General features: G+C 43.1%; 1 protein-coding gene across 1 annotated transcript in view; it reads right to left on the reverse strand.

Moving 5' to 3' along the window:
- Positions 1–26488, reverse strand: part of LOC139534553 (phospholipid-transporting ATPase ABCA1-like) — a 292873-nt gene that overhangs the window by 12885 nt on the left and 253500 nt on the right. Inside the window, exons 43-48 of the mRNA XM_071333760.1 lie at positions 23963–24025; positions 20617–20723; positions 18337–18478; positions 17285–17419; positions 12487–12590; positions 11060–11152 (exon numbers count right to left, since the gene is read on the reverse strand). Of these exons, the coding sequence (XP_071189861.1) occupies positions 11060–11152; positions 12487–12590; positions 17285–17419; positions 18337–18478; positions 20617–20723; positions 23963–24025 (644 nt within the window). The remainder of the gene's footprint in view (positions 1–11059; positions 11153–12486; positions 12591–17284; positions 17420–18336; positions 18479–20616; positions 20724–23962; positions 24026–26488) is intronic.

The raw sequence follows: 26488 nt of genomic DNA on the forward strand, positions 1-26488 counted from the left end.
ACAAGGCCCTCCCCCGCCGTCTATTCAGCAAATCTGACCATGACTCCATCTTGTTGCTCCCCTCGTACAGACAGAAACTAAAACAGGTCGCACCTGTGCTTAGGTCTATCCAACGCTGGTCTGACAAATCGGATTCCACGCTTCAAGATTGCGTCGCTCACGTGAACTGGGATATGTTCTGGGTAGCCTCAGACATCAACGTATACACTGACTCGGTGAGTGAGTTTATTAGGAAGTGCATTGGAGATGTTTTGTTCTCTGTGACTTTTAAAACCTTCCCTAACCAGAAACCGTGGATTGATGGCAGCATTCGTGCAAAACTGAAAGCGCAAAACACCAAATTTAATCATGGCAAGGCGACTGGAAACATGACCGAATATAAACAGTGTATCTATTTCCTCCGCAAGACAATCAAACAAGCAAAGCGTCAGTATAGAGACAAAGGAGTCTCGAAATTCAACGGCTCAAACATGAGATGTATGTGGCAGGGTCTACACATAATCAAGGAATACAAATTAAACAACTTCTTTGGACACTTTGAGGACAACACAGTGCCACCTACACGGCCCGCTACCAAAGACTGTGGGCTCTCCTTCAACGTGGTCGATGTGAGAAAAACATTTAAACGTGATAACCCTCGCAAGGCTGCCGGCCTCCAAACATAACAATGGTCATTATGGCCAAACAATTCTATTTTTGTTTCATCAGACCAGAAGATCTTTCTCCAAAAAGTACGATCTTTGTCCCCGTGTGCAGTTGCAAACCGTATTCAGGCTTTTTTTATGGCGGTTTTGGAGCAGTGGCTTCTTCCTTGCTGAGCGGCCTTTCAGGTTATGTCGATATAGGACTTGTTTTACTGTGGATATAGATACTTTTGTACCTGTTTCCTCCAGCATCTTCACAAGGTCTTTTGCTGTTGTTCTGGGATTGACTTGCACTTTTCGCACAAAAGTACATTCATCTCTAGGAGACAGAACGTATCTCCTTCCTGAGCGGTATGACAGCTGCGTGGTCGCAGCTGATGTTTATACTTGCATACTATTGTTTGTACAGATGATGGATGAACCAGACTTGTGGAGGTCTACAATTTTTTTTCTGAGGTCTTAGCTGATTTCTTTTGATTTTCCCATGATGTCAAGCTCAAGCAAAGAGGCACCGAGTTTAATTTAGGCCTTGAAATACATCCGCAGGTACACCTCCAATTGACTCAAATGATCAGAAGCTTCTTTAGCCATGACATCATTTTCTGGAATATTCCAAGCTGTTTAAAGGCACAGTCAACCTGTGCACAGTCAACCTGTCTACCTGTGCACAGTCTCTAAACAATTGTTGGAAAAATTACTTGTGTCATGCACAAAGTAGACGTCCTAACTGACTTGCCAAAACTATAGTTTGTTAACAAGAAATTTGTGGAGTGGTTGAAATACAAGTTTTAATGACTCCATCCTAAGTGTATGTAAACGTCCGACTTCAACTGTATACTGTATTTTATACCATCTATTGCATGCCGCACGGCCATCGCGTGTCCCTATATTTATATGTACATATTCATATTCCATCCGCTTACATTGTGTGTATAAGGTAGTCGTTGTGAATTGGTTAGATTACATGTTAGATATTACTGCACTGTCGGACTAGAAGCACAAGCATTTCGCTACACTCGCCTTAACATCTGCTAACCATGTGTATTTGACCAATAACATTTGATTAGACATGGTGTACATAGTTTGGGAGGAATATTACCTGTCGCGCAGTGAGAGGCTGCATGCTCTTTAAACAGTGGCTGATGTGTTGAGTGAACTAAGTGTTCTTATTCTAATCCCAGACATTTCTATATGTAACGCCGTGTGAAAGGAGAGTTTTGATGGTTTCCTCAAAAAAGAGGTGGATGCCAGCCTTCTCCTCCTAATTATATTTATTTTTCAGCTGCTAATATAAAGCATTGCTCCACCATAAAACCGGAGGAGCCAACCTGGCCGGATTGAAAAACGAGACACGAGAAAGCGGCCTCCTTTCGCTATTGGAGTGCTAACGGATGACATGTCTTTTTCCCCCTGTTAAATTAAGAAAAGTCTGATGGGTGAAAATATGATCGCTTGAGAGAACAGCGTATGCAGGAACAGAGCGCAAGCATTTATTTATTTTTAATCAGCCCATATATGTTTTGATTTCTCAGACATTTTGTTGTATCAGGTTTGTATCATTAACAACTAAAGTTGGCAAATAACTCTTAATAATCTACCGTACAAGACCTGTTTCAAATTATCACTTTTAAGTACAACATACTGTATAAGGGCCTACTGTACTGTAGGTTGTCTGGCTAAGCACCATACCATATGCTGTAAGCTAGTTAATTTAGAAGACAAAATATCCTTATAAGTCCTGTGCCATTATTTTATATTATATGATTTTATAGTAAGAACAATATAACTGAACTTAGTGTTACGCTCGTTGATAGAAGGAGACCAAGGTGCATTATTTAAATGACACCGGAAAAACCATAAAAGGCCAACAAAGAAATAGACAAACTAGAATGCCCACCCAAATCACACCCTGACCTAACCAAATAGAGAAATAAAAAGGCTCTCTAAGGTCAGGGCGTGACACTTAGCTGAATAAAATATAAAGGATATTTTTCCCAAGACAGAGCGAGTGCGCATAGAAGCGGCTACAGTTCCTTCAGAAAGTATTCATACTCCTTGACTCATTCCACATTTTGTTGTGTTACGGCCTGAATTCAAAATGGATTAAAATGATTTATTTCCTCACCCATCTACACACAATATCTCATAGTGACAAAGCGAAAACATGTTTTTAGAAATGTTATGAAAATTAAATACAGAAATATCTAATTTACATAAGTATTCACATCCCATAAGTCAATACATGTTAGAATCATGTTAGAATAGCGATTACAGCTGTGAGTCTTTCTGGGTAAGTCTCTAATAAATTAAAGCTCTGTCAAATTGGTTGTTGATCATTGCTAGATAGCCATTTTCAAGTCTTGCCATCGATTTAAGTCAAAACTGTAACTAGGCCACTCAGGATCATTTAATGTCATCTTTGTAAGCAACTCCAGTGTATATTTGACCTTGTGATTTAGGTTATAGTACTGTCTCCCATTGTCTGTTGGAAAGCAGACTGAAACAGGGTTTCCTCTAGGATTTTATATGTGCTTAGCTCAATTCTGTTGATTTTTATCCCTAAAAACTCCCTAGTTCTTGCCTATGACAAGCATACCCATAACACGATGCAGCCATCACCATGCTTGAAAATATGAAGAGTGATACTCAGTGTTGTGTTGGATTTGCCCCAAACATAACACTTTGTATTGAGGACAAAGTTAATTTATTTTGCAGTTTTACTTGAGTGCCTTTAGTGTCTTACAGGATGCATGTTTTGGAATATTTTTATTCTGTACATGCTTCTTTCGTTTCACTCTATCATTTAGGTTACTATTGTGGAGTAACTACAATGTTGTAGATCCATCCTCAATTTTCTCCTATCTCAGCCATTGAGCAACTGAGTTAGGAAGGATGTCTGTATCTTTGTAGTGACTGGGTGTATTGATACACCCATTCAAAGTGTAATTAATAACTTCAACATGCTCAACAGTATATTCAATGTCTTTTTTTTTCTTTCTTTTTTTACCCATCTACCAATAGGTGCCCTTCTTTGTGTTTGAAATTCACTGCTTAACTACTGAGGGATCTTACAGATAATTGTATGTGTGGGGAACAGAGATTATGTTTTTAATTCATTTGTAAAAATGTCAAAAAATATAATTCAACGTTTAATCCATATAGAATTCAGGCTGTAACAAAACAAAATGTGGAAAAAGTCAAGGGGTGGGAATACTTTCTGAAGGCACTGTATTATGTTCTTCTGAAATACATTTTCTTCATATCATAACATTTATTTACACCTGCCTAAAATAAATCATGGATTTATTGTGATGGTGTATATTAAATAGATTTGTTAGACTTTTTTAAATGCATATGTTCCAAAAGCTTGTACTTGTGGAGGCCTGGAGTTGCTAAATGTGTTTATGCTAATTAGCGGTCAATTACCGCGAGACCGGCAGTCATTTGCATGACAATTACCGGCTGACAAAATTTCATGACCGCCACAGCCTTATATCCGCTAATTACAATTTTGCATTTTGCTTGGCTTTTACGCTGTGTCCAGTGAGCACAAAATAAGACACTTTACCTTGTTATTTTGTCGTTAGTGCTCTATGACCCGTTGTTTTCTGCTTAATTAATCTCCTAATGTTATATTTACTTGTGGAAATGTCCATTGTGGGCTGTTAAGTGCTACATGCAAGGAAAGGCAGCAATCCCTTAATAGTAATTAGAGATATGGTGAGCAAGCCTCAGCCTCCACTATCTCAGGGGGCTGTGGGAGAGGGCTGTGAAGCTCGGTGGTGGTGAAAAGGCGAATGGTTCCCTTGGGTGGACGGGCGAGTCCTCCAATACAAAGATGGCTACTCGAGGTTGGAAGTGTTCGAAGTACCACACTAAGGCTATGTTTCAATATTCGTACTAGCATACAACTTAGAATCCACGGCCAGTACATTGCTTCATTATAAGCTGTATGCTAGTATAGATATTTGAACAGAGCCTCACAGTACATATTTAAATGTCTGTCGACTCCTAGAGCCTTTCAATGCCAATACATCATTATACCGAATAACAAACCATGGTCGTGTCTGAATATGCGATAATAGAATATTTTATAGAATGTGAAATGTTGAAAATTGAGAATGCTTTAAATGCCAGGATGTCATACTCATTTAGGCTTTTCATGTAGTAGAATTGGATGAATGCTATTGAGGAAGAGAGTCATCTTTTCAGACCCACATGTGTTTGACAAAAGCTCATAATCAGCTGATAATGAAATAAGGTGCTGTATTACATTTAAATAATGACGGGAAACAACATTAGATAGTGCATTTTCAAATTAGGGTGAGTCTATTGTTGCTGCTTATATTTTTTTCGTACTGCATACCTGCATACCTTTTTACTAAACAGTACGTTCTAAATAGTATGTAGTACCTAGTACGTAGTTTTAGTAATTAGTAGGCAATGTCCAATTCCCTGTGAGTACAAAGTAGAGTGGACTTCCTTCCATAGTATTTTGAAATAGGCCATCAGTACAAAGTTTGAATGAACAAAAGGCTAAGTTAACAGAGATGCCAGTCTGAGCAGGAGTCTTCTGACATCTCATCAAGCCTGCTTTCATCAAACCCGATTCATCATCCAATCAAGAGTCTGACAAAATCCCCTCCACTTAGCGATGGGCTTGGGCCAGACAGGAAGTCTGCCTGTCTGAAGCCGGTGAGGAGCAGCCGAGCTTCAGAAGTCCCGAGCTCAGCGAAGACGAAAACATTTAAAAAATGCAATAATGGTCGGTAGCGAGAAAGGGTTTCAGGCTTGCATGTGTAGTCAAATGCTTCTTGTTAGCGGTGGTAAAAAAGCGGCTGATCAATTTTCTCTCTCTCTCTCTCGCTTCTCTGCTACACTGTGGCTATAGGAAGAACGGTGTGCTATATATTAATTTTCCCCATTTATACCCTTCCGTTATCTCACCACAATAAGATCATCTCAACACAATAGAAAATGCTAGCATCTTCACTCGTCAATTGTTTTGCCCAATCCCAAATTAACCACTTGTCCCTATATTCCCCTACACGTTATGCACGTGGAGATCTGAGAAGATGAGGAAGGTATAAGTAACATTGAAATAACTCTCTTGCTCAGTGATATGCTCGGCGAATTTTTGCCATACCTATCTATTTCATTCAGATATCCACAAATACACAAGAGTGGGAGCTAGGGGTTGATTTGGGATTGGGTATCTGCCTGTCTGTCTATCTGTCTAGTTGGCAGAGGTTTAAATCTCATCCAACAGTTCATTATTCATTCATTATTCAGACTCGGTCCCTACGAGGGCTGTTACAAGTGAAGCTCCACGGTTTTTCACAGAGCCTCTATATCTAACTTCTCTGATTATACTGGCTCCACTCCCCTCTCCTCACTTCTATCCCTTCTCTCCCCCCTCTCTCTTCTCTCTCCGCTCCCCTCTCTACTCTCCCGACTCAGTTGGAGAGTCCCAAACCGTGTAATTTTAAACAAATAACATCCCGCTTCAGAAAGAGGGGCAGAGACCTGCTGGAGTGCTGTGTAGTGTGGAGCGAGGGAGAGTGTGAAAAGAGAGGGCAGAATAGAGGTAAAAGGTCACCAACTACAACCATACTGTGTCCGGAGGGGTGGGGGGGGGGGTCACACCAAGAGCCTGAGTGGCCGTGCTTTAATCGGGCAGGAAGTCCTTGAGGGGGTCACACACAGAGGTCGCCCATAGGGGTCATCATTGAAGCTCCTCGGTACAGAGAACCCACAGGCAATGGATATGCACACAGCACAGGCATGTTTTATTCAAAACGTACTGTTCACATGAGGTCTGGAATAGACACACACGCACCCGCACACACACACATTCTGCATACATAAACTGCATTCATGAACACACATGCTTTCTCTGGCCGTAGAGGATTTTAGATATCTGTCCGTGTGCAAACACTATTAATTACAGCTACGCGCTGATGCATTGTAAACCGTGAGGGGTATTATTTTCCCATCCATCTCAGACACTGACAGTCAGTTAGATAGTGTACTACTTAGCTACAGTGCACCCGAGTCAATCCGCATAGAGAGCGAGAGCAGATTTATTAGACTTTTCAAAGCCAACATCCTTAGATTGATCCCAACTTTTAGACACTCTTATAAAACTCTCCTGCTGCGCACGCCGCATTACCTTAATGCATTAAAGGCACTTTGCAGCTTTCTTTTATATTTTATTTCACTGCTTCCCCTTAAGTAAGGACAAACTAAAAAAAAGTTGCAGCGATGCAGCGAAATATAGCATCTGCTAGCCACATAACCCCTCAATCTCCAGACATATGAATGATGTAACTCACAGGAAAAGAAAAGGTGAAGGTCCCGTTTCCCACGTCCTTCTCGCTTTCCCTGACAAGCTAGTAGGGGAGATGTAGAAGCCCTTTCATTGCCCTGCACTTCATTTCAGTTTATTTAACACCTGGGATCCCTCTGGATTGTAAAAAATATATTTACTACCACTTATTCATCTCCCGGGTTCTCTTTTTGTGCTGGGCTTTCATAAATCCCCCCCCTCAGAAGAATGATTAATTTGAAATGCAACCTGGTCATGGAGCAGGTAGGTAGGGAACTCTTAAAGGCAAAACAATCATGAGGCCATGAAAAATGGCACCCTCTTAAAACGTTGTCCGTCCCCTATCTGCGTTAAGTGGGCTCTCTCTGATTTGAATGGGGCTATTTTGGCTCATTTGGGGCCGGATTGATATACAGGGTTGGGTTGTTAAAACAATGCGGCTGTTGGCCAGGCTGCTCCAATGAGAAGGTGGGAAGACAGGTCATCGGTGTGGCCTAAAGAGGGCAGCACAAACAAAGGCTTGAGCAGGTTGGATGAGGTTCCGCTACCACCTGAGAGCAAGGGGGGGAGATGGGGATAGAGAAAGAGATGAGGAGAGAGAGATGAGAGGCAGCAGTGGGGAGTTGAGGAGAGGGAGATGGGAGAAGGGAAGATGAGAGAGAGATGGGGAGAGAGAGACAGATGAGGGGAGAGAAAGAGAGAGAGAGAGAGAGAGAGAGAGAGAGAGAGAGAGAGAGAGATGACAAGAGACAGAGATGAGGAGAGAGCGATGAGGAGAGAGAGATGGGGTGAGAGATGGGAGAAGGGAAAATGAGGGGGAGAGAGAGATGGTGAGAGAGAGATGAGGAGAAAGAGAGATGAGGAGAGAGAAAGATGAGGAGAGAGAGAGAGATGAGGGGAGAGAGAGAGATGGGAGAAGGGAAGATGAGAGATGGGGAGAGAGAGATGGGAAGAGAGAAAGAGATGAGGAGAGAGAGATGAGGAGAGAGACGGAGAGAGAGATAGAAAGAGAGAGATGAGGAGAGGGAGAAAGAGATGAGGAGAGAGAGAGATGGGGAGAGAGAGAGATGGGGAGAGAGAGAAATGGGGAGAGAGAGAGTTGGGGAGAGAGAGAGAGATGGGGGAGAGAGATGAAGAGAGAGATGAGATGAGAGAGAGATGAGAGAGACAAACAGATGAGGAGATAGAGAGAGATGAGGAGAGAGAGAGAGAGAGAGATGAGGAGAGAGTGAGATGGGGAGACCGAGAGCTGGGAAGAGAGAAAGAGATGGGGGGAGAGAGAGAGAGGCAGCAGGAGGATAGATAAATACGGGTAATGTAGCGAGATGTTTGGAGGAGAGGAGGATCAGTGGGGGTGAGGTGGGCTAGCGTGTATTACACATTCGCTATAGGGGGTCAAAATGTGAGAGGCACCTGTGGCGAGATTCCACACTCTCTCTCAGCAATGGGAGAAGGAGAGGGTGGAGGAGAGAACATGTCGCACTGCCCACCATGCAGGTCAGTCACTAATGCGACAGCAGTACACCACCTGCCTCGCCGCCCCCCCCCCCTCCCCCCAGTGACACGCTGATGGAAGTTTCCACTCCAAATCTGCAACAGCTTGGGTATTAGGGAGACGTTGCGTACACACACACACCTCCCTCGCCACATGGCGGGGAGCATTTACATAAACAAGCAGGAGAAAAGCATGCTTCCAATGTGAATAGATTACGTTGCAGAGTGGTTTGCACAGCTTGACTTCAAAAATGGTTGATCAAACACTCGCCCCCCCGTCCCCTGTCCGTCCGTCTGTCCCGTTTCTCTGTCATTTCATAGGCGCACGTGGCAGGGGGAAAGAGTGGAAAGGAAAACAGAGACAGTCATTAAAGGCCCAGTGTAGTCAACAACTCGATTTTCTTGTGTTTCATATATATATATTCCCACACTGTTCGAATAATGCTGTGAAATTGTGAAAATTATGAAAATGGCCTTTTAGTATAAGAGCTGTTTGAAAAGACCACCTGAAATTTCAGCCCGTTTTTGGTGGAATAGAGTTGGTCTGCCTGGTGACACCACCAGGTGGTAAATTAGTTAATAGACCAATAAGAGTTCCAAACCTCTCTGCCAATAACTGCTGGTTTTCAGTTTTCCCCTCCCCACTCAGACCACTACCTGACAGTCCAAGTAAAATTCTTGCTTGAGAAATTGCACTTTGCTGAGAAGCAATTTTGTATTATTTTTTAAGAGCAGTAAGGTTTTTACACAGAAATGATTTGATTTGGATATCAAAACGGCTGCATTGGACCTTTAATTGCCTTTTTAGTCATTAACGGCCCCACACCTCATGAAACATTAATTACACAAAAGAGAGAGTGACGTTTATTAATTTTTAAGTATTCACTGTGTCCCAAGAACTGACCGATAGCAATTCACTACAAAAACTCTCGCGACCCAAAATTACCAAACAAAACACCTGTAACGTACATTTTTTCCCCTAACTGCTTTAATCTGTGGAGTGAGTGATTACACTAGACTAAATCATGGGTTAACCCTTTTAGCACCTCCCTCTTCCCACATCCCCTATCCATACAGTGTTGTTCATATTGAAGACAGTCTTGTTCTCCCTGAGGACAGGAAGTAATTGACAAAGAGGATCTGTCAATTATGGCTACAGCTGGGAGGGACAGGTAAGCACATAACTCTCCTCCTCCCATCTCTCGCTTCCCTACTCTCTCCCTCTCTTTTTCTCTCTGCCCTCCCTCCCTCCCTCCCTCCCCCTCTCTCTCCCTCACTCTTTCACTCACTCACTCCCTCCCCTCACTCACTCCCTCTGTCTCCTCTCACCCTCCCTCTGTCTCTACCCCCACCCCACCCCCACACACACACCCTCTCGCTCTCTCTCCTCTGATTTAACGGCCACGGAGATTATATGACAGCAAACCTCTTGATGGGAAATACCCTTGACATCGTTGCTCAGACCTAACATACATTCGCCCCCCCCCCCCCCCCCACCTCCCACTTCCACTCCTCCCGCTCTGACTTGATTTTTTTTAAACTACATCATGAAATAGGGGAAAAACAACATGGAGCTAATAAATAAATAAACATAATAAATAAAGCATCCTATATGGAATAGTACTACATTTCCTCTTTAATCTGACACAATCAAAGACTGGAATCGATAGCAGTGAAACGGCCACGTCAGTTTGCTATATTACAACAACAAAGACGTTACTTAAAACATCCAGCACGTTTTTTGTTGTCATGGCACGTGGCACAGCATATTATGTACTACAATTGCTTTTACCACGATGCTGCATGAGATGCTCATTTGCTCAAAACAAAAACAATAGCAAATGCCTGGGGTGGCCAGTGGCCCTTTTTCGCCTATCGTGGATCACAGCTTTAAAGCAAGGCCAACAATCATGTCAAAAGAGGGCTAGGGTTGGTTGATCTATTATGGCAAGGCCACCTACATAAAATAGCACGGGGGATAGTTAGAGCATAATGTTCTTGAGAACCGCCAAGACAGAACCACCTCTGATGATGTATGAGGGTTAATAGATTCCCTTTATAAGTGTGCTGGTTTTCATAGAATAGAGACAAACCTTAGATGGCATCATGCCTTAGAGGTAGGTAAGTAGCCTAGCAGTTAAATGTGTTTGGCCAGTAACCGAAAGATCTCTGGTTCAAATCCCTGAGCCGACTAGGTGAAAAATCTGCCGATGTGCCCTTGAGCAAGGCACTTAGCCATAGCCGCAGGATGTTTGGGGGAAAGGGGGGCGGGATGCCCATGCTACAGACGGCTATATCAGTCCGCTATACACAGTCCCAGTGCACTACTTTTGTGAGAAGAAAAAAATTAAATGATGTATTCATTATTTATTTATTATTTATTTTTCAAGGGAGCTGCAGCACCCCTACTGTGGCTATGCACTTAACCCCAACGGATCCTGTAAAGGCAAAATGTAATAGTGTTTTTGTATGTCACTCATTTTGCAGGGCTTGCGTATAGGTTGTTATACACTGCTTTTGGAATTTGACATTGAGAGCAGCATTAAAGCTGTGGCCTATGGCCTAGTGGCTAGTGACACTGTTGAGGCCTCACCTGCTCTTGAGATGCTGGATGCTGCCCAGACACTTGAACTGTCCATTCACCATGATGGCCATGCGCGTGCACAGGGCCTCACACTCCTCCATGCTGTAAGAGACAGAGAGAGACAGAGAGAGACAGAGAGACAGAGAGACAGAGAGAGAGAGAGAGAGAGCGAGAGAGAGACAGAGAGAGAGGTTCAATTGTGTACTATAGGACTATAGAATTTTAAGTTTATGTGAAAAGGTGTTGACTCTATGCAAACATTAGTCAAAAGATTTGCAGACCTGAATCAAGAGTTAGTAAGATAAGCATTTTTCGGGTTTGGTTGTCTACAATGTCCTCTCTGCACCCATAGGGCTGACTAATGACTAATGTTCAAGCTCAGCCTTTTTCCTTATTTGAAGAAATAAAACAAGAAACATTTGGTCTGTCTTTGAAATATGCCTGCCGCATCCACATTTCGCCTGCTCTGTGGTTAATACTGCAGACAATGGATAACTTTTAGCTGAACAATTATTTTCTCCGGGATTCGCTTCACGCTGTTCGTTTAAAGGCGCGACGAAGTGGGCGTGAGACAAGGGAGGAGAACATCTGTACATTTTTGTATTATTTTGTGTTTCTTTGAGTTTCAGCTGCCATTTTGGATGCAGACAGATTCATGTCTTATTGAGGTGGAGGCTTTGTATTGCTTTGCTGAGGGATGGAGCAATTAGGATTATGACGATGTAAAACCTGCCGAATGCGCGACTCGACAAACTAAAGCACCTGGTTGGGATATGGACGATTGAACGCAACTGAGCCGTGTTGCCGCTATTGCTAATATAACAAATGTATTTTGTTTCTCAGAAAAACAACACAATATGGAGTGGTGTTAATGGATTCACAAACTAAACTGTACCAAGAGTTTTGCACCACCCGCTTCCAACAGAAGATTTGAAAACAATATTGCAGGTTGGAGAGAGAAAACATTGGAGTCACGAATAAACATGAATGTAGTGAAGTACTATCCATCCCGTTGGTTGTACTTCGTGGATTTCTCAGTTTGAGTTACGGTGTGTCGTATTGGTTATTGCACCATTGTCTACTCCTCCTGGCCCATTCACTAATTTGCGTATGAAGACAGTAAAGTCTAACTCCGAAAATCAGATCTAATAGCTTTAAAGGATCAACAATAACTTTCAAGGAATTTTCATTTGCTCATGGTTTTTGAAGGACAAAGCTCAGAAATGCCTGAATTAGTTTAGCACTGCTTTATTACCTTAGCATAATCCCAAAAACATATGTTGCAAGGACGTGAAGAAGTGTTGTATTGCTACTGTTTTGCTAATGTTTTCAACATTGCGAACGAGAACCCAATAGTAAAACAGGAAAATGCAATTCAGAGCCACACTCACAAATCTCAAGTAAGAATTGGGCCTTAAAACTGTAAGAATACGTACCTGTGTGATGTTAGGATGACCGAGCGTTCCTCTTTGATGACACTCAGGATACAGTCCCACAGGAAGCGTCTGGCTTTGGGGTCCATCCCTGTCGTTGGCTCATCCTACAGTAATGGGAAAAAAATGTTCCCTCAACATTTGACCTCCATTAAGTTCGATGTTATCCCATCTCTACTCCTATTCTCCCTTAAAATTCTCTCAATCTTACTTCATGTTCCACATCCGTAGACAAACATTCTAAGCTTAAAAGGATTGTCCATAAAAATTATATATTTTAGGGTATTTTATTCAATCTATCTATCCATTTAAAAGCCCCTAGAGTCGATTAACGCACCAATGAAATCTAAGTTACATAATAAGAACATCTCCATTAAAATCTGTCCGATTAAGCTAGAGATACCGCATCGGCAGATGTCACACTTCAGCATCTGCGGTGGAAGGTGGAAGAGCTAGAGACGTGTTTGTCAGACCATGAGACATACCGAAAATCGGTCCTCTCACGAAAACGTCTGTAGCATCCGAACAGTTTGACCTAACTATTAATACCACTCTATGGAAAGGGGAGATTCTCACTAGCATGATTTCTCCACGACCCCCACAAGAGTCAGGGGATTCGTCGGTACCGTCAATGTGCCAACTTCTGTTTGTAGCATCTAAACCGTTTGGGCTACAAACTAATGTGAGATGGGAGATTCTCACGAACACGATGGTGCTCTACGACCCCCACAAGTGTCCAAGGACTCATATGAAGGTAACCGGTACCAGTTTTTAAAAAATGTATGGAAGTATGAAGGTAGTTTGTGCCTACCCCAATTTTTTTTTAAATATGTGTGAAAAATATATACTGTATATACAGTTGAAGTCAGAAGATTACATACACTTAGGTTGGAGTCATTAAAACTTGTTTTTCAACCACCACAAATTTCTTGTAAACAAACTATAGTTTTGGCAAGTCGGTTAGGACATCTACTTTGTGCATGACACAAGTAATTTTTCAAACAATTGTTTACAGACAGATTATTTAACTTATAATTCACTGTATCTCAATTCCAGTGGGTCAGAAGTTTACATACACTAAGTTGGCTGTGCCTTTAAACCGCTTGGAAAATTCCAGAAAATTATATAATGGCTTTAGAAGCTTCTGATCATTTGAGTCAATTGGAGGTGTACCTGTGGATGTATTTCAAGGCCTACCTTCAAACTCAGTACCTCTTTGCTTGACATCATGGGAAAATCAAAAGAAATCAGCTAAGACCTCAGGAAAAAATGTGTAAACCTCCACAAGTCTGGTTCATCCTTGGAAGCAATTTCCAAACGCCTGAAGGTACCACGTTCATCTGTACAAACAATAGTATGCAAGTATAAACACCATGGGACCATGCAGCCGTTATACCGCTCAGGAAGGTGACGCGTTCTGTCTCCTAGAGATGAACGTACTTTGGTGCGAAAAGTGCAAATCAATCCCAGTACAACAGCAAAGGACCTTGTGAAGATGCTGCAGGAAACAGGTACAAAAGTATCTATATCCACAATAAAACGAGTCCTATATCGACATAACCTGAAAGGCCGCTCAGCAAGGAAGAAGCCACTGCTCCAAAACCGCCATAAAAAGCCAGACTACGGTTTGCAACTGCACATGGGGACAAAGATCATACTTTTTGGAGAAAGATCCTCTGGTCTGATGAAACAAAAATAGAACTGTAGAACTGTTTGGCCATAATGACCATTGTTATGTGTGCAGGAAAAAGGGGGAGACTTGCAAGCCAAAGAACACCATCCCAAACGTGAAGCACGGGGGTGGCAGCATCATGTTGTGGGGGTGCTTTGCTGCACGAGGGACTGGTGCACTTCACAAAATAGATAGCATCATGAGAGAGGAAAATGATGTGGATATATTGAGGCAACATCTCAAGGCATCAGTCTTGATGTCGTCCAAATGGACAATTGGTCTTCCAAATGGACAATGACCCCAAGCATACTTCCAAAGTTGTAGCAAAATGGCTTAAGGACAACAAATTTAAGATATTGAAGTGGCCATCACAAACTGACCTCAATCCTATAGAACATTTGTGGGCAGAACTGAAAAAGCGTGTGCGTGCAAGGAGGCCTTCAAACCTGACTCCATTACACCAGCTCTGTCAGGAGGAATGGGACAAAATTCACCCAACTTATTGTGGGAACCTTTTGGAAGACTACCCGAAACGTTTGACCCAAGTTAAACAATTTAAAGGCAATGCTACCAAATACTAACTGAGTGTATGTAAACTTCTGACCCACTGGGAATGTGATGGAAGAAATAAAAACTGAAATAAATCATTCTCTTCTATTATTTTGACATTTCACATTCTTAAAATAAAGTGGTGGTCCTAACTGACCTAAAACAGGGAATTTTTTACTAGGATTAAATGTCAGGAATTGTGAAAAACTGAGTTTAAATGTATTTGGCTAAGGTGAATGTAAACTTATGACTGTATATATATTTACTGAGCTTTCTTATTTCTCCAAGATATAGGACAAACACTTTTTCAATGCGTTTCTCTGGACTACAGGCCAAATTAAATACTTTATCAAATCATTTTGTCAATATTTTAGGAGCATACCTAAAGGGGTCCAAAAATTCCAAATCAAATAGCTAAATGATCCATAGTATGACCATCTTAAAACAATTTCATATGTCAGGCTATCGATTGATTCGTCATGGAATGGTCAGGCTGTCAAAATTACAGATTGGGCCTTAAACCCTCAGAATATGTCCCACAAAGGTCTCATATCCTTTTTTTGTCCCAAACTTTGACATCACACAGCATTATGCTCCTGACACTACACTGATATGTCCCTTCCAGTTGGAAGAGGTCTACATTTAGACATAAAAGCATAATGTTTTAATGGCTTCTGCTGCCAACACTAACCAGTGGAATCAACACAGTATAAAGGAGCTTTGGATTTGAGGAAGCTAAATGAGGAGAGCCGATGGCATCAGGGACTTTTAGAGCAGGCCAAACAAATTCACAGGGGACTTCTCTCTGACAGACACAGACATAATCACACACACACGCCATGTAAATCCCCACAAACACATGCCCACGCAGTCATGCAACACACACGCTTGCACTTGCTTGCACGCGCGCACACAGACACACACATTCCCCATTCCATTTCTCTCTCCCCGGGCGTGTGTGTCCATGGGCGATTAGAGAGAGACAGGACGCAGCCCATTGCCTGTGCTCCAACCCCTCTCCCTTCACCACCAGAATCCCCGAAATCCCACCAGGGATCTCCATCACCATGCCGACTGTGTCGCTGTGCAAAGTGCAAAGCAACCGAGCAAGACTACCTACCACACAAATGGAAATTCACTCTAACACTATATTATCCCTCTGTCTCAAAGTTAGGAGACAGGCCCACCAAACAACTGCAAGTGAACTATCTGACTGAGTGAACACTAGCATCGGCACAGTGTTTTAATATGGGATAATAGGGGATATTGTGTAGGTAGGCAGGCTACGTGATGCAGAGTACATGCATATAACACTACACACATTACAGCTAGTGAGGGGATCAGAATGATTTCCTATGTCTTGAATGACTAACTGACTGACTGACAGGTTTAATTAATTAATTAATTAATACTTGAGTCTTATAATAGTACATGTTAATTCACCTCATCAGGCGTGTGTGTACAATATTTGAGAGATTCTATTTTCATGAAATCAGTAAGATTGTAAAATGACTTGTCAGGTCTCCAAGTTGGTTCCTCCCATTGAGGCTATGCCATTATAATACTTGTTCAACCCTATCTATGCCATTTTCTTTCTGTGAGAAATCCCAGTATAAGGCTTTAATCCTGCAAACAGTGTTATGTTAGCTTTACATTTTAAAACGAGATCGGATGGACTCTGAAAAACTAATTTAAGACGTGACCGGATGGCGACCCGACTGAAATACAGCCCCCTTTTTCATCTACTAGTAATTGACATATAATCCTCAGGGAAATTCAATAAGCATTTGTAAGTTTGAGGCAGGATTTCCTTTTTTTTGTCATGCATGTATACCAATACAGCCTACTCTTTGCTGTAAAATTAAAACAAAGTGGAATTCTAGTCTTGGCAAATTGGCAAAAGTAATATGAAGTTCAAAAGGTGATATTCTGCTCACATTGAACATTTCATCACTGCTTAAAATAAACTAATATACAATACATGACCAAAAGTATGTGGACACCTGCTTGTCGAACATCTTATTCCAAAATCATGGGCATGAATATGGAGTTGGTCCCCCCTCTGCTGCTATAACAGCCTTTACTCTTCTGGGAAGTCTTTCCACAAGATGTTGGAACATTGCTGTGGCGACTTTCTTCCATTCAGCCACAAGAATATTAGTAAGGTTGGGCACTGATGTTTGGCGATTATGCCTGGATCACTGTCGGCCTTCCAATTCATCCCAAAGGTGTTCAATTGGGTTGAGGTCAGGGCTCTGTGCAGGCCAGTCTAGTTCTTCCACACCAATCTCGACAAACCATTTCTGTATGGACCTTGCTGTGTGCACAGGGAAATTGTCATGCTGAAACAGGAAAGGGCCTTCCCCAAACTGTTGCCACAAAGTTGTCTAGAATGTCATTTATGCTGTAATGTTAAGATTTCCCTTCACTGGAACTAAGTAACCATGAAAAACAACCCCAGACCATTATTCCTCCTCCATCAAACTCTATGCACTATACATTGGTAGGTGTTAATAACATTGTCATAAGGCAATAATAAGGCTGTTTTTTGGCCTTTCAGCCAATCAGCTATCATTTTACCAGGAAGACCACAGGAGGACAACCAATCAGAGCCATGGCGGTGGAGAGCTTGCGTTTGTTCCCTCCGCTGTAGGTACCGGCTGACTTGTTGGAATATTTGACCAGGCCAAGCTTCTGGATGCCCCACTCTGCCACCTAATAACAACACAGAAACCATACATATATATATATACTAATTACTAATTCTATTTCTATGACAGTAACACAATAATCCATGTTGGTGTGGGGTGTCTTGTGCTGCCATTCTGCTCTCACACCCTCCCATCCCTTCCTTTCCCCTGGAATGAGACATGCATGGTGGTTGGCATCGCCACAGGACCCTTTTTAAGGATGATATGCTGCACTGAGGGTTTTTGGGCCACATCACAACCCCAAAAATTGTACTAACCAGTAGGACCTTATCCAGTATTCATCCCCCTAGCGATTTCCCAATCCCTGTCCTCAGGTATCCCCAATGTGCAGGCAGGTTTCCAGTCCAACCATCCAGACATTCATTTACACCCTATATTGACATGTTGGTGGACTAATGATGCGGAAATGACACCAGCTCCCCGGGGCTCTCCCTAGAGCCAAAATGGCTGCCACAACGCACAGCTCAGTGGACCCGACGAACTAGAGACCAGAGAAACTGGGTCCCTTGGCCTAGTGGGGCTGCTGTGAGATCAAAGGCCTGCACCTGGGCCTGAGTTTGAGGCCACTGACCAGCTGAGTTTTTTTAATGTTATTGTTGCTGAGGGGGCCATTGAGAAACTGGGGGTGGCGGGGCGGCCACACTGCTAGGCATGCTGGTAAATAATGTAAAGGCATTAGCCGTGGCCAGCCTCTAACCAGAACCTTATGTATTATACATGTCTTCCACTTCAGAGGTTATTTATCACTTTGACCAAGTGCAGTGTGCTGTCTATGTCTCTTTTATGGAAGGAAGTGCAGGTATTGTATGGGGGGGAAGAAACATCTGAAATGACAACAGTATAACCTTAGGAATCAAATGGTGTTGCGTCATACAGGAACAGGAAATGACATTATTTAGGTCAGACAAGGGGAAATGTTACCATGGTGACTTCCTTCTCCGGTACGCCTCGTAGTCTGGCGTAGAACTCCAGATGCTCTCGTCCGGTGAGAAGGTCGTTGAGGGCGTCAAACTGCGGGCAATAGCCCATGTTCTGGTGAACGTCCCTCATCTCTGTCCGTATGCTGGGAGGAACATCACCACAGAACTTGTATTAAGACACATAATGCCACATGATCAGGATCAATCGTCAACATCATCAACAACAACAAAAACAGCATCATGATCTTCATTATGATGATGATGATGATAATAAGCAATCCAAATCATGTGGCATCTTCATCATCATCACCATCCCTATACAGTTGGTATGTGCACCACTGTCTTACATCTACTAACTGTTTCAAACAGTTAAACTATTCAAAAACTCAGCACCTGGGTGATACCTTCATTTAAAAGAGAGAACATTCTTTTTTATTGATTTTTTATTTTATTTAACCTTTATTTAACTAGGCAAGTCAGTTAAGAACAAATTCTTATTTACAATGGCGACCTACCCCGGCCAAACCCTAACCCGGACAGCGCTGCGCCAATTGTGTGTCGCCCTATGGGACTCTCAATCACGGCCGGTTGAGATACATCCTGGAATCGAACCATGGTCTGTAATGACGCCTCTAGCCTTAGACTGCTGTGCCACTCGGGAAGTACAATAAGTATAACTCCATGTATTGTATCTCACAAAGGCTGGGTGAAAAGAAAATGTCCTCACGGCGAAAGGCCCTCATGAAGCAAGTTGTTCCATTACCAGAATAAATATTACAGCTTGGTTAAGAAAAAGAAAACTCTCCGCTTTCTACATGGAGCCAAACATGAGGAACAACATAGCAGTTCAATTTGCATCACGTAGTCTTAGTCCCAGGTGACTTTTCCACAAACAATATCTGTCATTTGAAATGAACGGCGCTTTGGGGCATATCTTTGCATGTCATCTGCAGTCTGAAGGTAGTGGAAAAACATCTTAACTGCTTCCCGCTGTCTACAGACGGTTTTCGTTAATCTGCCTTACACAATATACTGCGTGACAATATTGATGTTGTGAGGGGAAATGGAAAAACGAGCTCTACCAAGCTCTACCCAGCAGTGGGCTGGCAGGAAATAATCGCTCGCGGGATGGAGGTTATTTGTGGCAGGCTTTAGGAATGTAAACAGACAATCAACAAATTTGAGATTTGAGGGTTCAACACAAACTCTTTTATTTGGAGAGAAATTATATTTTCCTCCTAGTTGTTGTTCCCACAGCTCAGATAATCATTCTCTCATCCTCCTCTCATCCTCCTCGCAGTCTTCTCTCATCCAAACAGAGGGTGGGCATACGTCTGTCGTTTATTCCCCGTTCTGTCAGTTCTTCTTTCCTTGAAGGTTCAAGAGACTGCCTTTGATCACTGCCGGCAACACTAATCAACATTAACATTGTCTTGTTAAGGCCCCTCTGTGTTTTGCTTCACCACAAAGTCAATTACCAGTTTTAATAAATGAATAACTACTGTATGTCAACACAACTATGGCGATGCAAACTAGTGGAGACTGCAAGAAACTAGTATTCATCCACCGTTTGCCTCACATCGTTTCCATAGAGATGAGTTCTAGATTCGGAGCTGAGGAAAGGGAGATGTTGTTTCTCTCAAAATGTGTGTGTGGCAGGAGGGGAAAGAAAACAAGAGTGGGATTGAGGGAGAGGGAGCGGGAGCGGGAAAGAGAGGGGGTGTGCAACAGAATGAAATATGTGGGAGACGGAGAGTGGAAGAGAGAGAATGGGGAATGTGCAAGACAGCACGTTGAAAAAATGAACAAGGGACATGAGAGAACACAAGTTCAAACGGACAAGAAAACAGAATGTACAAGAGAGCGAGTGAGAGAAAGAGAGGGAGAGAGCGAGAGAGGGGGATGGCAAAACCCAAAGTGAGTGAGAGCAAGAGTTGCTGAGAAAGCGAGTAGGACTTCATCCCAAATGGCAGCCTATTTCCTACATAGTGAACAGGGCCCATAGGACATAAACAGGGCCCATGGGGCTCTGGCCAAAAAGTAGTGCACTATACAGGAAATAGGGTGCCATTTGGGATATGCTTCGAAAAAGAAGAAGACGAAGAAAATTCCCTGAGCTCTATCCCTTATAGGGAGCCATCGTGGGTGGGTAATTATGATGAGTAGCTTGGGGTAGCAGCCGGTGGCAAGTATGTGAGTGTGTGTGTGTGTGTGTGTGTGTGTGTGTGTGTGTGTGTGTGTGTGTGTGTGTGTGTTTAACAGCCAGTTAGCTCCTCCTCACCTGTATCCGTTTAGGAAGGCCTCTCCTCCGGAGACGGCGATGTCCCCCGTCAGCATCTTGAAGGTGGTTGTTTTTCCTGCCCCGTTAATCCCTAGTAGTCCAAAGCACTATTGACACACACACACACACACACACACACACACACACACACACACACACACACACACACACACACACACACACACACACACACACACACACACACACACACACACACACACACACACACACACACACACACACACACACACACACACACACACACACACACACACACACACACACACACACACACAGACACAGACAGGTGGAACACCATTAACATGGAGTAGACAATTAGACAAAGATTCCCAAGATCAAGATGCTCTACTCTGCCTTGACACTTTGTTGAGGTGAAGCCATTGGTTGTAGATAATGGAGTGGGAAACATTTCTTGACTCTGTGGGAGTAATTGAAGGCCAAGTACAGCATACTTATTCGACTCAATAAATGGACTGAGTCATTCAACATGCATGATTCGTACAGACCTTTCGATACTGTTGACTTACTTGACTGTTGACTTAATTGAGAAAATGTTATTGTTTGTGTTGTTGGAACTGTGTGTTGTAAGAAGTATACTTTGCGTCACTGTGTCAATATTATCTTAGCTATCCACACATAGAAGCTAAGCTAATTGACAGGCATCTATGTACATAATAACACATGGCCGTTCAGTGGCAACATTTACTGTCTTACAATAGAAACACAACTCAAACTGTCCACACATGAAACACACAAAAATATAAAGACGCAAACACACACACACCCTTCTCCCCTGAACCTCCCTCCCGCCCTCCCGCCCTCCCCTCAACACCCTCCCACCCCACAGCATTCTGAACACCATTCCTCCTTCTCTCCCTAACCACCGATGCTCTCCTCTTCCTCCTCCGATCTGACAGAGCTGATACTTCCACTTCCTCCTTCAGGGCACTTGGTCAGACAACAGACCTCCTGGTCAGGTCACCTATCCAAGCAACCCACGGAGCAAATATTAGATTTCTTTCATTCATTGATCCATTCTTGTTTGCGACCCCGTCTTGTGAACGTGCGGCGGTAAGGCTAAGCTCGGTTGTAAATAATGCATGAAACACAGTGGGGTGTGGGGTGCGCGGTGCGCTCTGGTCTGACTCACTATACTCCGCTGGCATTTACATTACGTTTTTTGGGTAAACAGGGTGAGGAGAATACGGAACACCACGCTGTGCGTGTACGTGTCAGCGATGGAGATTGTGTTGAAATCAAAGAGTTCTGGGATGTGAGTGTGATGGTGTGTGTGTGTGTGTGTGTGTGTGTGTGTGTGTGTGTGTGTGTGTGTGTGTGTGTGTGTGTGTGTGTGTGTGTGTGTGTGTGTGTGTGTGTGTGTGTGTGTGTGTGTGTGTGTGTGTGTGTGTGTGTGTGTGTGTGTGTGTGTGTGTGTGTGTGTGTGTGTGTGTGTGAGCGAGAGATGGTAGAGAGAGAGAGTAAAGAGATAGAGAGAAGATGGGAGGATGGCGCTGACAGACATGGAATTTCTAATTCTAGCTCCTAAGCAACTTTGCAGTATATATATTTTTTGTGTTATTTCTTACATTATTAGCCCAGAATATTTTTTGCTGGACACCGACGTCTTGCTCCCGGGACAAGCTAAACACCTTCTTTGCCTGTTTTGAAAATAACACAATGCCACCGACGTGGCCCGCTCCCGAGGACTGGCTCTCGTTCTTCGTGGCCGATGTGAGTAGATTATTTAAGTGTGTTAACCCTCGCAAGGCTGCCGGACCAGACGGCATCCCTAGCCGCGTCCTCAGAGCATGTGCAGACCAGCTGACTGGAGTGTTACGGACATATTCAATCTCTTACTATCCCAGGCTGCTGTCCCCTCTTGCTTCAAGATGTCCACCGTTGTTCCTGTACCCAAGAAAGCAAAGGTCACTGAACTAAATGACTATCGCCCCATAGCACTCACGTCTGTCATAATGAAGTGCTGTGAGAGGCTAGTTAAGGGTCATATCACCTCCACCTTACTTGACACCCTAGACCCACTTCAATTTGCATACCGCCCCAATAGATCCACAGACGACGCAATAATTTATTTGGGCTACAATCTCTGAGGCTGGTAACTCTAATGAACGTATCCTCTGCTGCCGAGTTAACTCTGGGTCTTCCTTTCCTGTGGCGGTCCTCACGAGAGCCAGTTTCATCATAGCGCTTGATGGTTTTTGCGACTGCACTTGAAGAAACTCTAGTTTATCTTTGCTTATTTGAGCTGTTCTTGCCATAATACGGACTTGGTCTTTAAAATAGGTCTATCTTCTGTATACCACCCCTACCGTGTCACAACACAACTGATTGGCTCAAATGCATTAAGAAGGAAAGAAATTCCACAAATTAACTTTTAACAAGGCACATCTGTTAATTGAAGTGCATTCCAGATGACTACTTCATGAAGCAGGTTGAGAGAATGCCAAGAGTGTGCAAAGCTGTCATCATGGCAAAAAGTGGCTACTTTGAAGAATCTCAAATATAAAATATATTTTGATTTGGTTAACAATTTTTTGGTTACTACATGATTACATATGTGTTATTTCATAGTTTTGATGTCTTCACTATTATTCTAAAATGTAGAACATAGTAAAAATACAGAAAAACCCTGAAATGAGTAGATGTGTCCAAACTTTTGACTGGTACTGTACATCACTGACAATCTGAAATGGTCCACCCACACAGACAGTATGGTGAAGGAGCAACAGCGCCTCTTCAACCTCAGGAGGCAGAAGAAATTTGGCTTGGCCCCAAACTTTTTCAGAAGCACCATTGAGAGCATCCTGTCAGGCTGCATCACCGCCTGGTACGGCAACTGCACCGCCCACAACCACAGGACTCTACAGAAGGTGGTGCGGTCTGCCCAACGCATCACCAGGGGCACACTGCCTGCCCTCCAGGACACCTACAGCACCCGATGTCACAGGAAGGCCAAAAAGATCATCAAGGACATCAACCACCCGAGCCACTGCCTGTTCAACCCGCTACCATCCAGGGGGCGAGGTCAGTACAGGTGCATCAAAGATGGGACCGAGAGACAAAAAAACAGCTTCTATCTCAAGGCCATCAGACAGTTAAATAGCCATCACTAGCCGACCTCCACACAGTACCCTGCCCTAAACTTAGTTAGTGTCACTAGTCGGCTTCCACCCGGTTACTCATCCCTGCACCTCAGAGGCTGCTGCCCTGTGTACATAGACATGGATATTATTTTTTATTTGAGTGCATGTGTTGCCTTGTTTTGTTTTTTTGAGAGTGTGTGTGTGTGTTTTTGTGTGTGGCTCACCTCTGCGGCTGGAACGCCCAAACACACCCTGTCCACAGCAGGAATGTTCTTCCCTGAGTACACCTGCAAGGAACAGACATGATAATTAATCAGAGGGAGGGAGGGATACAAGGAACTCTCTGGACACGGATGCAATAATGTTATATGAACTGGAGTGCGTTCCAAATGGCACCCTAAACAGTGCACTATACTTTTGACCAGAGCCCAAGCAATGCACTATATGGTATGTCTGCTGTTCAGTCAGTTTGTGGAGTTCAGTATATCAAATCAAATCAAATCAAATCAAAATCAGTTCAGTATATTACATCATACTGTATATACAAATCTATTAATACAGAACACATGCAACGCTCATCAACTATAAGGAACATAAATATAAACGCAACATGTAAAGTGTTGGTCCCATGTTTCATGAGCTGAAATAAAAAATCCCATAAATGTTCCATATGCAGAAAAAGCTTATTTCTCGCAAATGTTGTACACAAATTTGATTACATCCCTGTTCGTGAGCATTTCTCCTTTGCCAAGAAAATCCTTCCACCGGACAGGTGTGGCATATCAAGAAGCTGATTAAACATCATGATCATTACACAGGTGCACCTTGTGCTGGGGACAATAAAAGGCCACTCTAAAATGTGCAGTTTTGTCACACAACACAATGCCACAGATGTCTCACGTTTTGAGGGAGCGTGCACAGGCCTGCTGACTGGAGGAATGTCCACAAGAGCTGTTGCCAGAGAATTAAATGTTAATATCTCTACCATTAGCCTCCTCTAACATCGTTGTAATGAATTTGGTAGTACGTCCAACCGGCCTCACAACCGCAGACCACGTGTAACCATACCAGCCAAGGATCTCCACATCTGGCTTCTTCACCTGTGGGAATGTCTGAGACCAGCCATCGGGACAGCTGATGACACTGTGGGTTTGCACAACCTAAAGAATTTCTGCAGAAACTGTCAGAAACCGTCTCAGGGAAGCTCATCTGCGTGCTCGTCATCCTCACTAAGGTCTTGACCTGAATACAGTTAGTAACCTATTTCACAAATCCCGGTTTCAACTGTGCTGGGCAGATGGCAGACTGCGTGTATGGCATCGTGTGGGCGAGCAGTTTGCTGATGTGAACATTGTGAACTGAGTTCCCCATGGTGGTGGTGGAGTTATGGTATGGGCAGTTATAAGCTACGGACAACGAACACAATTGCATTTTATCAATGACAATTTTAATGCGCAGAGATACCGTGACGAGATCTTGAGGCCCATTGTCGTGCCATTCTTCTGCAGATGCATATCTGTAATCCCAGTCATGTGAAATCCATAGATTAGGGCCTAATGAATTGATTTTAATTGACTTATTTTCTTATGAACTGTAAAATATTTTAAATTGTTGCACGTTGCATTTATATTTTTGATCAGCGTAGTATTTCCTGTACACCACCTATCATGTCATCCAGTCCATTTTATTTCAACATGGTCTCGCCCCGAACGCAACCAGGTCGTGCACACCAGATTATGCCATCAGTGTCTCAGGATGATGTCATCAGAAACAATCAATCAATCAAATGTATTTATAAAGCCCTTCTTACATCAGCTGATGTCCAAAGTGCTGTACAGAAACTCAGCCTAAAACCCCAAACAGCAAGCAATGCAGGTGTAGAAGCACAGTGGATAGGAAAGACTCCATAGAAAGGCCGGAAACCTAGGAAGAAACCTAGAGAGGAACCAGGCTACGAGGGGCGGCCAGTCCTCTTCTGGACTGGAGATAACAGAACATGGCCAAGATGTTCAAATGTTCATAGATGACCAGCAGGGTCAGATGCACTTATTGTCTTTTATCTTTTACAAAACATAGAAAACCGTTGATTTCACATACTGTATGTCGATAATGGGGTGGTGCTGTAGATGATGAATTTGATGTTGAAAGGGGTGGAATGTCTCTTTAATGCACATAACATAAGACAATGGACAAAGGGGTGAAATAACAACACTATACTTAATTTTTGGGCATATGGGGCTGTCTGAGTCTGAGGCTGGGGCTCAGTAATCAATCGACAGTTTATACAGAGAGTAAAACAGTTTGGTATTCTGTGTAGGATTCGGCTCCCGCCTAGATCTTGTAGCAAACTGCAGATAAGCAGGTGTCTGGAGTTTCACCGCTCCTAGCCTGCAAACTAACTCTCCGTGTGATATTTGAATTTGCATTTAACAGTTTTTTCATCTTCTTCATGAGCAAATATCAAATATCCCCTGCCAGAAGTGAGGCCCAAGCAGGCTAATCACCTTCCTCCGGCAAGTATAAATTCTCAAGTCGGCATCATCGGCGCTGATGTTGCGAGTAGCGGCAAAACAAACCGACACTTAGAGAAGCAAAATGGGTACACAAATAACACAAATTGTTGACTAAATGAAGCACTTAGCGCATCGAGCAGAAGTTCCACCGCGCAACCACAAAGACAGAGTTTGAAGTGGTTTCAAAGGCAACTTGTAAGAAAAAATAAACAAGTCTCGACAAGGTTCTTGTCAGGC

The sequence above is a fragment of the Salvelinus alpinus genome, chromosome 11 (genome assembly GCF_045679555.1).
Source record: "Salvelinus alpinus chromosome 11, SLU_Salpinus.1, whole genome shotgun sequence".
NCBI classification, from domain to species: domain Eukaryota; kingdom Metazoa; phylum Chordata; class Actinopteri; order Salmoniformes; family Salmonidae; genus Salvelinus; species Salvelinus alpinus.